We start from the raw sequence: 13,809 nt of genomic DNA on the forward strand, positions 1-13,809 counted from the left end.
CATTCTGCTCCATTTACTTTGATAAAAGGGCAGGTGAGACATCAGGGGTATAAAAGAAAAGAGCGACAAGAAACTGGTTGGTTTTGAGCTTCAAGGGCTGTGGAATTAGGTGGCAGATTCCAAGGCCATCAGGCATTAGAGCACATTAGCTGCTGCGTTACAACTGTATCAGCTCAGTCCGGCAGGATGAGTGCACTTTATTTTTTTTTAATTCTTATTGAAATGTCACATACACGTTTCATAAAGTTCAATTTGCTGCTGCGTGGTGTGAGGCTTTCCCTTAACGTGCTGAGCTGAAAAAAACATTAAAAAAAGTACTGCACGCAGGCATCTATTTTTCAACACACACCACTGTAACACAGTGGTGAGACCCGGGCAGATAAGGAGACAAAGCATTTTTGCCTTTTAATGAAAGATAAACTAACACTGCACACCAACACCTGCAAGTATGCAAGATATGAAAAGTGGCCTCAGCCCCGGCTTCTCCTGATTACCACACCCCCACTGACACGTTTCGCCCCAACCTGGGGCTTAGTCCTGGAGACGGGGCGAAACGTGTCAGTGGCATTAATGATCTTGAAGCAGTTTTTGTGTGGCGTACCTTTAATGATTATTACAGCGCTTTTGGATGATCATGCTCAGGCCAGCACCCAATTTATCAGTGAATCATCTGAGCAACAGCATCAGCACTTGGAGTGGTGCTCCATGAAGCTTACATGAAGGCATTTTGCCTTGTCATGCAGCAGAACTGTGATGGAATTGCCACCCAGTGCAATCTCACCACATATGGTGTGAGTGTACCTTCATAGGATGTAATGTTGACCATACAAAGTACAATATGACCATACAATCAAAGTTTAGGTAAGGTCTTTTGGGAGAAGAGAAATTTTCTGCCAAAAAAACTCTTTTAATCTGTACTCTTACTGTGGGGCATAAGCAGTAAAGTGTACAGTCCCAGCAATGGAGCCTGTATGACAAGATAATGCAACAACAGCCCGTATGCACGGGAGTTGTGTCATCTGTGTCTGCCCCTTGGGCTAAGTGATAAGACAGCAGAGCCAATAGAGGAGAGGAAGGACATGGGACTGGTGGGGACAGATTGGATGCGGGGAGCTCAGACCGCATATTGCTAGAGGAGCACACCCAGATGCACATTTGATGTGTCTAAATGCTGGCTGCCCTTACCACTCTTTATTGTCTGTGCTCATCCAGCGTCCAGTGGGGTCACTAGGACAGGAAGTGAACAAAACAGGATTGTAAAAAGCAACACAGAGAATTCTAAACCCTTCCTCGGCTTATCCAAAAAGGAAAAAGTAGAATTCCACATGAATAAGTTCGATTTTATGACTACATGAAGATATCCTAATACATTAATTAATGGTTCATTAGGCCAGGGGTCTCCAAACTGCAGCCCTTTGCCAGCCTTTATCCAGGCACTATTCCTCCCACTGACAGCAACAATATGGCACTATTTCTTCCACCAACACCAATGATGGGATACTATTCCTCCTACTTATAGAGGCACTACTAATCCTGCGAATGACCACCAACCCTGAGGCCATATTTACTCTCACTAATTCTGGGCCCTGGACATTTTCTGCCCACGCTGGCCACAATCTGGCGCTCCTAAAGTCTAAAGGACAATAAACTGGCCCTTTGTTTGAAAAGTTTAGAGATCCCTGCATTAGGCCATATATACTGATTGCAGCTGCTATTCCCAAACAGCAGTGTTTACCTAATTGTGGCTCTCATAATAGATCAGTAAAGGGTGGAGGGGGCTATGTTGAGAGATCTTCGAAGGATCTAGCTTTAGTTTGAACTGGAAATTCCTATCCTAACAGAACTCATGTTACCTCCATTTATAGTCATCTTACCTCCATCTAATTGTAAAAATCTTGCTGGGCTACTGGTGATCAACATATACATCAATACAACGCATCAATGTGAATTTTTTTTAACTCCATGTGCAAAGACACTACACAAAAATGTAACTATATATATAACAGTCCATGCACCAGTAAATAAGTTCTTAGGAGTGTTCGGTCTTTAAATGATGTCATTTGCGACGAACCGCGGAGGGTGGGGTCGAAAGTCACCACCCATGGGCGAGGCGAGAACTCTGGGTATTGTAGTTTGCTGAATTCTGATTTCAACACATTCATTTGTAAGTGCTTTTAACCTTTTTAATAAATGCTGTATGCAAGCTTTGTTTTTTTCCCTTTCCATGATAATTAACCTTGAATGGTGCAAAATAGCTGGCGAGGTGACAGATTTACATACACCGCTGACTGACAACTGGGCAGACACATACAAGCGTGTGTTGACATTTCATTCTAGGAGAGTCACACATTCTCTGTTAAGCGTGCATATGTGATTTGTGGGCAAGCACTGGGTGTTTATCACGTGTAAACAAAGCTTGCATAGTGTAAGTTTCTTTATACTGTGTTTATTAATAGGGTTAAAAGCACTTACAAATTAATATGGGGAAATCAACATTCAGCAAACTATAATACCCAGAATTCTCCTTGTGATCAAGCTTGTGGTTAAGTCACGATTTCCGATCCCACCCTATGCGTTTCGTCACAAATGGTGTCATTTAAAGACACGGAACACTCCAACAGACATTCACTGGTGCATGGACTGTCTATATACACATTTAGTTTTTGTTCAGTGTCTTTGCACATGGAGTTTTAAATATCACATCGATGCGTTCTATTGATTTCTATGTTGATATTCACAAGTAGCGCAGCAAGATTTTTACAATTATATTCTATTGTGTATAGTATCCAAAACATGCGCTTGCTGCTACTTAGATTTTATTCTCTGCACTTTACCACTTGTGCAGTATTTGTATCTTACCTCCATGCTCTAGGAATACTCTCACGCATCTTTCTTTTCCACGTGCTGCTGAAAAGTGAAGCAGAGTCCATCCATTGGCATCCCGACCATTGGGCGAGTAGCCCTGTTCCAGCATAGTGCGTACGGTGTGGACGTCTCCCGCAGCCACAGCTGCCTGTATCCGCAGCTCCTCCTGTAGCTCAGGATTCCTCCGGCAGTGGTGATGTAACATCCTCCCTCTGCTCTTCTTAACTATAGAGTCATGGGGCCGCAAGTCGCCTGTCATAGCAAACAAACTGATGTCAATGTCAAAAAAGAAACAAGTGAATATTAAAATAAAACGGTTTAGATTCCCAGAATTGTTGGTATTTAGGAGTTCAAAATTACCCGATTTCATGAATACTAACAGTGATTTTTATAAAGCTTGCTTGTTGAATGTTGCTGATGCCTTTATACCTACACTGTGGAATTAACCAATCCCCTTCCCCCAAAATGTTCAAAATCAATTATAACATTCATATGGAAGATTTAAGCCTGTTTTAGTAAGTAAGATGATGAATAATGAACATCATGGTTGGCCTGGACTGACTTTGTGAATACACAAGAATATCTAGAACACCTAAAGCACTTTAAGGCACCTTGTGCGATTCTGCAAGCAATTCAAAAACACTCTGGTAAAAAGACAAATCGTACAACGCACATGTCAGATGCCATTCATTTTATTGGCACCAAAAAATGCTGTGCGGCTCTGCCATGATAAATCAGGATGCAATTGCAGAAAACCTCATCTTGTGAGACTTATCGCCCCAAAAAAGTTCAGGCAACAAGCTTCACGTAATGCGATTTGCTGCGATTGCAGCAGGATTTATTGCCCGACAATCGCAGCAGAACTGCACCATGTTTTTTGGTGCCATTAGTTTGAATGGCATCTGAAATGCGTAATTTGTTATTTGACCAAAGCATTTTGAAATTGCAGGCAGAATTGCGACGATTCTGCCAACAATTCAAGATGCCTAGGTGTGAATGTAGCCTAAGGGAAGGTTTTCATTAGGAGTTGCACAGGAATGTGCTGTGTGTTCCTGTGCAATTCACATGCAGTTCAGTGCGGTGCGATTTGAGCGTATTCATTCTGAACGAGCTCCAATCACACTGCATCGCACCGAAAGTAGTGCATGGACAACTTCTGGAAAAACACTGCAACCAGATCGCATAGTACCATGCAATTCGGTGCAGGCAAGTGCACTGTGTTTTGGCGCTTTTCCACTGCATGGAACCGAACGGTTCGGCTTGCTTTTGTGCTTTTCCACTGCTGGTACCGCATGGTACGGTGTAGGAACGGTTCGGTACGGTGCGGTATGGCGGCGCTTTTCCACTGCATAGAACCGAACGGTACGGCTCTCAAAAACAGTACCCCCTCGATTGTGGTTCCAAGAGGTACCATACCCGGTACCATATCCCACAATCCTTTGCATGCAGTCACTACTAGCCACTGATTGGTCAGAGAATCGTTGTTATCCCACCCACTTAACTTTAGTACTACTTTAGTGGAAAAGCAAACCATACCAAACCGTACTGAACCGTTCCAACACCGTACCATGCGGTAACAGCAGTGGAAAAGCAAACCGGGCCAAGCAGGGCCGAGTAGAGCCGAGCCGTTACTTGCAGTGGAAGAGTGCCATTTGTGACCTGTGTTTGGGGTGCTGGTAACTTAAAGCTTATCATTACCCAAAATCTGAAGTTCCGCTTTTCCTCTTCCCCCTCCCTTCCATATTTGGAATGCCTTTTTTTTTGGGGGGGGGGGGAGAGAGTGGGTACCTGATTATTACAGGTACCTACTCCCACTTCTGGTTGGATCGCCACAGCAATCCGACCAGAAGTTTACCCCCTTCTTCTTCCGCAGCCTCTTGAGACAAAACGCAGGTCCCAGGAGACACTGTGGGATCATTCACAGGGCGCAGGGCGGCTCAAGCATGCACAGTGGGCAGCCAGCTGTGAAGCCGCAAGGAGTCACAGTCGGCTTCTGAGAGTTAGGATGCTAGCACCTGGACCCGAAGACTGGCAAAGAGCCAGGTTGGGTGAAAAAAATAAAAATAAAAAAAATCGCTGGATCCTAGGACAAGTTAATGTGTGCTATAGTATTATGACTTTTACATTTTTGTTAACAGGGTGAAGATCCTCCAACATTGACACCAGCTGCAGATCACAACTTCCCAATCCTAAATTATACAGATGCGTCAAGTTTACTCTAGACTCCATACAATGACTGAGATGCATTGCATTTCCTCTACTCGGCCTTGTCATAACACTTTACCCTGCTTCATCTTTTTTTCGGGGTCATTCACATGGGTGTACCAATCTATACACCTGAGCAAAGGGGCCTTCTCCATCCACGCAAGATGCACAGGTGTTCCGTGCAGGAAGCCTGTCCAAATCACAGGATGGATCGACTTCTGTACTACCAGGAAGCCCATGGAGGGATCCAATTTTAGTTGGTTACTGCTGAACCGGCCCAATTTCAATTTGTCTATGGCCGGCCTTAGACCCCAGTTCAGAGGGGCAGTATCACTTTTGGGAGGATAAATGTGTTATAATATCTAACAATAGGACATGTTTTGTATACTTTATTCCCACTACCTTTATATACTGCTAAAGTGCATACATTAAAACGTATGAATCTGTCTAACTTTGTGATTTTCCTGACATGTTAAACATGACAAAGACTATTAGGCTCCATTAAAATTAGCGCATCTCCAAAGTCGCACAATTTTCCAGTGTGCCATTGATGTGATTTTTGGTGCGATTTTGATCCTACTTTACATTCTATGGGTCAAAGTTGCATAAAAAGTCGCACTGAAGTAGTGAAGGCACATTTTCAGGGTGTAACATACTGGCCTCCGCAACAACCCCCCCCCCCCCCCCCTCCCCAACCCGACTCTCCCCCTGCTCTCTGTCATAATTTGAAAAGAACATAGCCATGCGGGGCTCTGCCAACCCGGCCGCGTCATCCGTTCACAGTGTTCTGTAAATGGAAAACTATAATGTCTGCCAGCCTTTGCGGCTATCGGCTTATAGTTCCCAATGTACTATCATGGCGCTGTTGAGCGCTGCGATAGTTCATCGATGCTTCCTAGTACTGTGTAACTGCATGTAAGGGGTGGGGGATACTGCGCTTCTAGGAAGTATTAGGACTAGTTTGAAAGTGAGTACTCAATTAAAATTTTGAAAAAAGTGATTATATACATTAAATAAAATATGTTGTTATATAATAAAGTGCAATAGTGTGAACAATAGTAATAATTAGTGCTTATAGTTCCATAAAAATCATCAGGTATAAAGTTCAATAGTGAAATCCAGAATTCAATAGATATATAAAAGTTTAATAAATAATAAACTTCTTCTCTTAGTAGGTAACTGTCAAGGCAAATTAAGTGACAGGTACGAAAGTGCTCAGTGCATAAAACAAATAAGTTGTGCTAAAATCACTCAGTCCAACTATAAATGCCTCGGACAACAAAAGGTTCACAAGTGAAAGATACACTTCATCAATTCCTGTGTCCGGGTGGATAGAATATCAAATAGGTGTTGTCCCTCCACCTAACACCATATTAGTGAAATGTGGGGTGCTTCTTCTCTCTCGTGTACCCCTATAGTGGTACTAAGCGCTCACCTCCATAACTAAGGACATACGCCTTGTTAGAAAAGCAGGGACTTTTCTCCACTCCTACTCCGCTTCTCCACTCTTACTCTGGTGTCCAGAAACAGTCTAGGATGGATCAGCCTTATAAGCCTCCCAAGGGGCCGACGTATCTCGGATTTAAGAAGGCTCACAATAGTGCAATATGGTCTTATAAAATCAATATTTATTCCAGATAGGTAAAAACAACTCATATTTTTTGCTAAGAAAACAGCGCCTTGATTTGAGTAACAGGGAAGGAATCGCAGTCTTCACACCTTACTATTAGCTTGTACACTGCATGGTTTCAGTACCGATACATGCTGCATCTGGGAAGGATTTAACTCTACTACATATTTCCTCAGACAGCGCGGGACTCACCTTTTTATTTTATACTCTGTGTAACTGCATGGCCATAAGATGTATGGGGCAGACAGCTTACACACTGAGTCTGCAAGAGCCCTGCACTGCACCCACGATCTGCTGATCGCTGGTGCAATGCTTTGCAGGCTCCCAATAAAATAAATAAGTGCACATTTTTTTACCTGCAAAAAGATGTGCATTTATTTTTCTTTCAATCATTTTTTTACTGATAACATCAAGAAGATGATACATAAACATTTAAAAAATACAGAACAGATGATGAGCAAATAAACAACATAATTCAATCTTGTTTGCGTTCCCAAATGAAATAACATACACCTGTTATGGGGAATGGGTTCAGGGTAGCAAAGCTTTCCATAAATAGCTGAAATATTGCTATAGGGAGGGTTCTGATATACCTGAGGTCTCTGACTTACTACTTAAAGCGGAGTTCCGCCTAGGCGGTTAAATTTAGATAAAAATACCCCCAGGACAGTCAGGGCTAGTACATTCCGCAATGGATAGCCTCTGTACTGTCCCGGGTCGCACTTACCTGTAAGAAGAAATACTTACCTTGAAAAGTTCTTCTCAAGTGTTGCCATCTCAGGTGTGGGCAGCTGAAGCCAGCGCGATCCTCTTCTGCGCCCTCTTCGGTGACGTCGGAGTCCCACAATGCCCTGCTCGTCACTTCCGGTGCGGCATCCCTGCACAGCTTCTGGGCATCCCCAGAAGCTAATTAGCAGGGAATGACGCGCCTGCACCAGAAGTGACGATCGGGGCCGGTGCATTGATTCCTGGGAGCGATGACGTTCATCTCCCAGGAATCATCGCAAACCGGAAGTGACGGCGCGGTCCGCGGCTGCAGAGGGAGGAAGTCAAAGGAAGGGGAGTATATTTTCTTTAATATCAAGGTAAGTGACCAAAAAAAAAAAAATTGGGCGCATCCATTTCTTTTTCAGGTGGCCCTCAGCAAGCGGATGGCCCAAAATCGATTTTTTTCGATTTTGAGGCCGGAACTCCGCTTTAAAGGTTATATCATGGTGTCGAGGTTGAGAATAGGGAACATACACCAGTACATGATTGCGATACTTATGGGTTTTTAATAACATTTTAACACAATATGTTTTGTGTCGCAATTGTATATGCTAGATTATTATTTTTTCCCCCACGAAAGTGGAGTTACCCTTCAAGCACAAGAGACTCTCCGAACACTGCTGACATGTAAAAATTATTATATTTGCTGCTTTATCAACCACTTAAGCCCCGGAAGATTTTACCCCCTTCCTGACTAGGGGGTTTTTTGCGATTTTTTACTGCGTGATTTTAACGGACAATTGCGCGGTCGTGCGACGCTGTACCTAAACTAATTTCACGTCCTTTTTTTCCCACAAACAGAGCTTTCTTTTGGTGGTATTTGATCACCTGTGCGATTTTTTGATCATGCGCTATAAACAAAAAAAGAGCGTAAATTTTGCAAAAATAACAATATTTTTCACTTTTTTTTATATGAAATTCCCCCCCAAAAAAATGTAAAAATCAAAATTTTTTAACATTTTCGGCCAATTTGTTTTATGCTACATATGTTTGGTAAAAAAAAAAAAAAAAAAAAAAAATCGCAAAAAGCATATTTTGATTGGTTTGCGCGTTTACTAACAAAGGGAAAGATTTTTGTCATTTTTGGTGTTTTTTTTTTTTAACGAGTAATGGCGGCGTTCTGCGATTGTTTTTGCGGTACTGCGACATTGCGGCGGACAGATCGGACCCTTGACTGACATTTTTGACACTTTTGGGGGTACCAGTGACATTACTGCTATACATATGCACTGTTACTGTAAAAATGACACTGGCAGGGAAGGGGTTAACTGTATTGGAGAGGGAGGGGTTAAGTGTGTCCTAGGGGCGTGTTTCTAACTGTGATGGGACATGTCTCCTATTGTAAAAACAGAGATCAACGGTTCTACATAGTAGAACCGTCTGATCTCCATTTTTACACAGGGGAGAATGACAGGCGGCTTGTTTACATAAGCCGCTCCGCCTTTCTCCCTCTCTACCGACGATCGTAGTGTGACTGGCGGACAACGGGTCCGCCGGTCACACGCCCGGACTCCTCTGCGAACGAGCCTCAGCGGGCGTGCGCCTCAGCGGGCGCGCGCTCGCCCGCTATTGGCTCAAAACCCGGTGACAGGCGAGCGACGTAGACCTACGTCACTCTGCCTGGCCGGGGCTGACTGCCGCAGTAAATATACTGTGCGCAGTCGGCAAGCGGTTAAAGTGGTGGTAAACCCACTTTAAAGTCTTTTGCCTATAGGTAAGCCTATATTAAGGCTTACCTATGGGTGCTATAAATATCTCCTAAACATGTACCGTTTAGGAGATATTTACAGTGCATGCAGCCAATGACGTCATCGGCACATGCGCTCTGAAGAACGGCCACCTGTGCCGTTCCTTCAGAGCATTATGCCGTGAACGGCGGCTCAAGCGCGCATGCGCAGGAGTGATGTAATTGTGCCTCCGGCCAATCAGATGGCTGGAGGATGCGAACAAGGAAGCAGGACCGCCGGACATGTTGGCCGTCCTGTCGATGAGCGGGCGGCACTGCGAGGGCTTTGTTTTAAGGTAAGTACTTCATAATGAGCTAGTATGCGATGCATACTAGCTCATTATGCCTTTGTCTTCGTTTTTTTTTTTATACAGGTTTACTTCCTCTTTAACATCTCACACCATGTGCTTCTTTATGTTCTTTATAAAATAAGATGTAACAAATAAAAACTTTAAAACAGACTCTTTGACAGAATCCGGTGCCCGCTCTCTTTCTATTTTACCTGTTCTCTGCAATTTTGTGCAAAGTTTCGCTTTCAGTGTCTCAACCAGAAAAATCCATAACAAAAGCTTTACCTGTGAACTTGCTTGTGTTGATAATATGCTTGATGGAGTAAAACAAAATGATTAAAAAAGATTATACTTAAGTGCATAAGTTGCTACATACTATAGGGAGAGAGGAAAAAAGGAACGGACTTTAATTCACAAAACAATAAGTATATACCTCTCACGACTTTGTCACACCGACTTTGTGATGTTGTGATTGCTTCTCATATGGCTTGATTCGCTGACACACTTCATCGCAACAGAAAAGAAAAAAGTCTTCACCTTGTAATAAGAGAAATACATGACAAATTAGCCACTTGAACCCCGGATGATTTACCCTCCTTCATGATCAGGCCACCTTTTGCTTTTTGGCACTGCGTTACTTTAACTGGCAGTTGCGCGAGAATGCAACGCTGTACACAAACAAAATTTATAACATTTTTATTTCACAAAAATCAAGCTTTCTTTTGGTGGTACTTGATCACCACTGGGTTTTTTTTTTTTGGATGAACATTTTAACCAGTTCTAGACTGGAAGGATTTGCCCCATTAATTACCAGGCCATTTTTTTGCGGTTCGGCACTGCATTCATTTAACTGACAATTGCGCAGTCATGTGACGCCATACCTAAATAAAATTGATGTCCTTTTTTTCCCACAAATAGAGCTTTCTTTTGGCGGTATTTGATCATCTGTGCGATTTTTATTTTTTGTGCTATAAAGTAAAAAGTAGTGATAATTCTGAAAAACAAAATAATATTTTTCACATTCTGCTATATAACATTCCCAATAAAAAAAATGTAAAAATCAATTTTTTTCATCCTTTTAGGCCAATTTGTATTCTGCTACATGTTTTTGGTAAAAAAAAAAATCCCAATAAGCGTATTTTGATTGGTTAACGCAAAAGTTATTGCGTCTACAAACTACGGGAAAGATTGAGGCCCCGTTCACACTGGGGCGACGCTACTTGCCGGGGCGACCTCATAGGTCGCGGCACGCTGCTCGCACCGCGACCTCGGAGCGGCCGGCACGGACTTCATAACATTGAAGTCAATGCAGGTCGCTCCGGGTCGGCCCAAAGAAGCTCCGGACCCTTTTTCTAAGTCGGAGCGACTTGTGTCGCTCCTATTAGAACGGGTCCGCAGCTTCTCTATGGAAGGCGACCTACGGCGACCTGTCAGGCGACCAGGTCGCCTGACAGGTCGCCCCAGTGTGAACGGGGGCTTATGTCATTTTTATTTATTTATTTTACTAGTAATGGCGGGCCTGCGACATTGACACTGTTTTGTTTCATCCAACAGTGTAGCACATACTACTATACTTAGGGCTCTTTCACACGGGCGGTCCGATCAGATCCACCTGTCAGTTTTTTAGGCGGATCTGATCGGATGCCCCATTCAGCCCTATGGAGCAGCGGATGTCAGCGGTGACATCTCTGCTGACACCCGCTGCCATCCGCATCCGATCCTGTCCGTGAAATCCGGACGGATGGAAACCCTATTTTCCATCCGTCCTGGGGATCGGATCGGATGAGAGCGGACAGGCGGTCCACTCTCATCCGATCTGCCATAGAGAGCAGCGGGGGCTGTGACACCTTCCTCTCCGCACTGCAAGCGGAGACGGAGCTGTCATCCGCCGGCTCAGCGGGGATCGCGGATCGATCCCCGCTGAGCAACGCGGATCCCGTGTGAAAGAGGCCTTAGGCCCCTTTCACACGGGCGGTTGTTTTGCCGTTGGTAAAAGCATGTTTTGTTATTTTGAAATTCCAACACTCCTGGCACAAAGATTACTCACATTTGTACATTGCGATTACATGCGACTGCGTTTAGCTGCGGTAGTAAATTCTTGCCTTTTGTATAGCAACTGTTTTCTCATTTTTTCTTTGTACTGTGATTAACTGCGTTTATATACAGATAGCTGCGGTACATCTCTTTTTTTGTTGTGCGGTTTTACGCTATGGCGTTTTTTCTTTTTATTTCATGAACACCATGCACCTTGCCCTTTGGGAGTTCAACAAGTGTTTCCTTTGGCTAAAAGGCGTCAAGATTCTTGTTTTGGATTCCCTGCTGATTTAATTTGGCTTTCTGGTCAGCATAATACCATTGGGAGCCTTGGAGTGATCACTTCCTGTTTCTACACATCATCGTTTATTTTTGGACTTATTTATGGACATTCATTTGTTATAATATTGAACTTTTTAGCGCAACTTTTTTATATATATTATTATTATTAAGGTTTTCTATAGCGCCAGCAATTTACCCAGTGCTTTACAATAATAGAGGGAGACAGTACATATACAATACAATAAAATACAAGAGGATTTAGAGGGCCCTGCTCAGAAGAGCTTACAATCTAATGGGGATAATCCAATATGGCTACCTGGAGCTGTTCTGTACACAGAATGTATACTGACCACACCCCCAGAAACATAATTTCCTGCTTGTGTGATTGGCTCACCAATTATCCCAGAAGTCTGCACTAAGATATAAGTCAGATTTCTGGCATTCTCTGCAATAAAAATGTAATTTTTGGTCAGATACTCCCAATAGGAACACGTCTAAAGGGATGCAGGCCCAGCAGCTTTCCTCATTAGTGCTCTGCAGCTGCCACAGCTGATAGATAATTATGAAACCACTCCCATTTGACCCACTCAGCACAGAGGCACAGAGGAACAAACAATGATTTCTTCAGAATAAGGTAGAAATCTGCAACAAAGTTTGTTAAAATCCTTGTAATGTACAGAGATCACCCAGAGGGGAATGTTTTTTTCCCCAACAAAAGTGGAGTTATGCTTTAAGCCTAGTACACACCATGAGAATATATGACGAAACCACAGAGGTTTTTATTTATTGCGCTATATGAAAAAAAGACTGACAACTTTCTGCTATAAAATACACAGCCTGGCCAAAAAAAAAACGTTGCCACCAAAAAAAAAAAAAAGGTCACACACTCTATTATTTCGTTGGCTTTGATTACGGTACGCATTCACTGTGGCATTGTTTCGATACACAAGATTTATTTCCGTCCAGTGTTGCATTCATTTTTCACCAAGATCTTGTATTGATGATGGGAGAGTCGGACCACTGAGCAAAGCCTTCTCCAGCACATCCCAAAGACTCTCAATGGGGGTAAGATCTTGGCTCTGTGGTGGCCAATCCATGTGTGACAATGATGTCTCATGTTCCCTGAACCACTCTTTCACAATTTGAGCCCGATGAATCCTGGCATTGTCATCTTGGAATTTGTCCGTGCCATCAGGGAAGAAAAAATCCATTGATGGAATAACCTGGTCATTCAGTATATTCAGGTAGTCAGCTGACCTCATTCTTTGGGCACATGCAGCAATTATCCAATAGGAAGGATAGAAAGGGGTTTGATTGTATTGAGGTAAGTATAAATAATATTCACGGTACCTACATCCCTTTCTCTTAAACTATTCAGAGAAAGGAGATACAATAAGACACGGGGCCACTCACTAAAACTAGAGGAAAGGCGGTTTAACCTTAAAGTGCGTAAGGGGTTCTTCACTGTAAGAGCAGTAAGGATGTGGAATTCTCTTCCACAAGCATCATATCAGCAGGGAGCATCGATAGTTTCAAAAAACTATTAGATGGGCACCTTAGAGACCACAATATACAGGGGTATACAATGTACGGTTAACAGCAAACACACACACGCATCATAGGTTGAACTGGATGGACTGGTGTCTTTTTTCAACCTCACTAACTATGTAACTATGTAAAGTAAGGTGAAAAATAACAGACATATTTGCTGGATCACCAGGTGAAAATAAAGGAAAAGAATTAAAAAAAAAAAAAAAAGAAAACAAATGCAGCCACCGCATCTAAAGATTGGTGGGCTGCAATTTAATACAGTTTTGTTTTGGGGTTTTGAAATCATTACAGATAAATAAGTACAGTGAAAAAGTATTAAAACTTCAAACACTGTACCACAAAGAAAAATACATCTATAGCTTTGATCAAATACATTGACCAGGATGCTGAAAAACAAAAATCTTTGAATGGTCATTAATTTCATTATCCAAATTTTCTTTTCACAAAAACAGCATTAG

The 13,809-nt window shown here is 42.8% G+C and overlaps 1 protein-coding gene across 2 annotated transcripts in view; it reads right to left on the reverse strand.

Annotated features, from left to right (window-relative positions):
• The window catches only part of ASB7 (ankyrin repeat and SOCS box containing 7), an 88,920-nt gene that overhangs the window by 50,996 nt on the left and 24,115 nt on the right, over positions 1 to 13,809 (reverse strand). For both annotated transcript variants that reach the window (XM_082253063.1, XM_082253064.1), the window contains exons 3-4: positions 9,918 to 10,021; positions 2,860 to 3,117 (exon numbers count right to left, since the gene is read on the reverse strand). In XM_082253063.1, coding sequence (XP_082109189.1) covers positions 2,860 to 3,070 — 211 coding nt within the window. In that variant the 5' untranslated portion in view covers positions 3,071 to 3,117; positions 9,918 to 10,021. The remainder of the gene's footprint in view (positions 1 to 2,859; positions 3,118 to 9,917; positions 10,022 to 13,809) is intronic.

Source organism: Pelophylax lessonae, assembly GCF_965119305.1.
Source record: "Pelophylax lessonae genome assembly, chromosome: 4".
NCBI classification, from domain to species: Eukaryota; Metazoa; Chordata; class Amphibia; order Anura; family Ranidae; genus Pelophylax; species Pelophylax lessonae.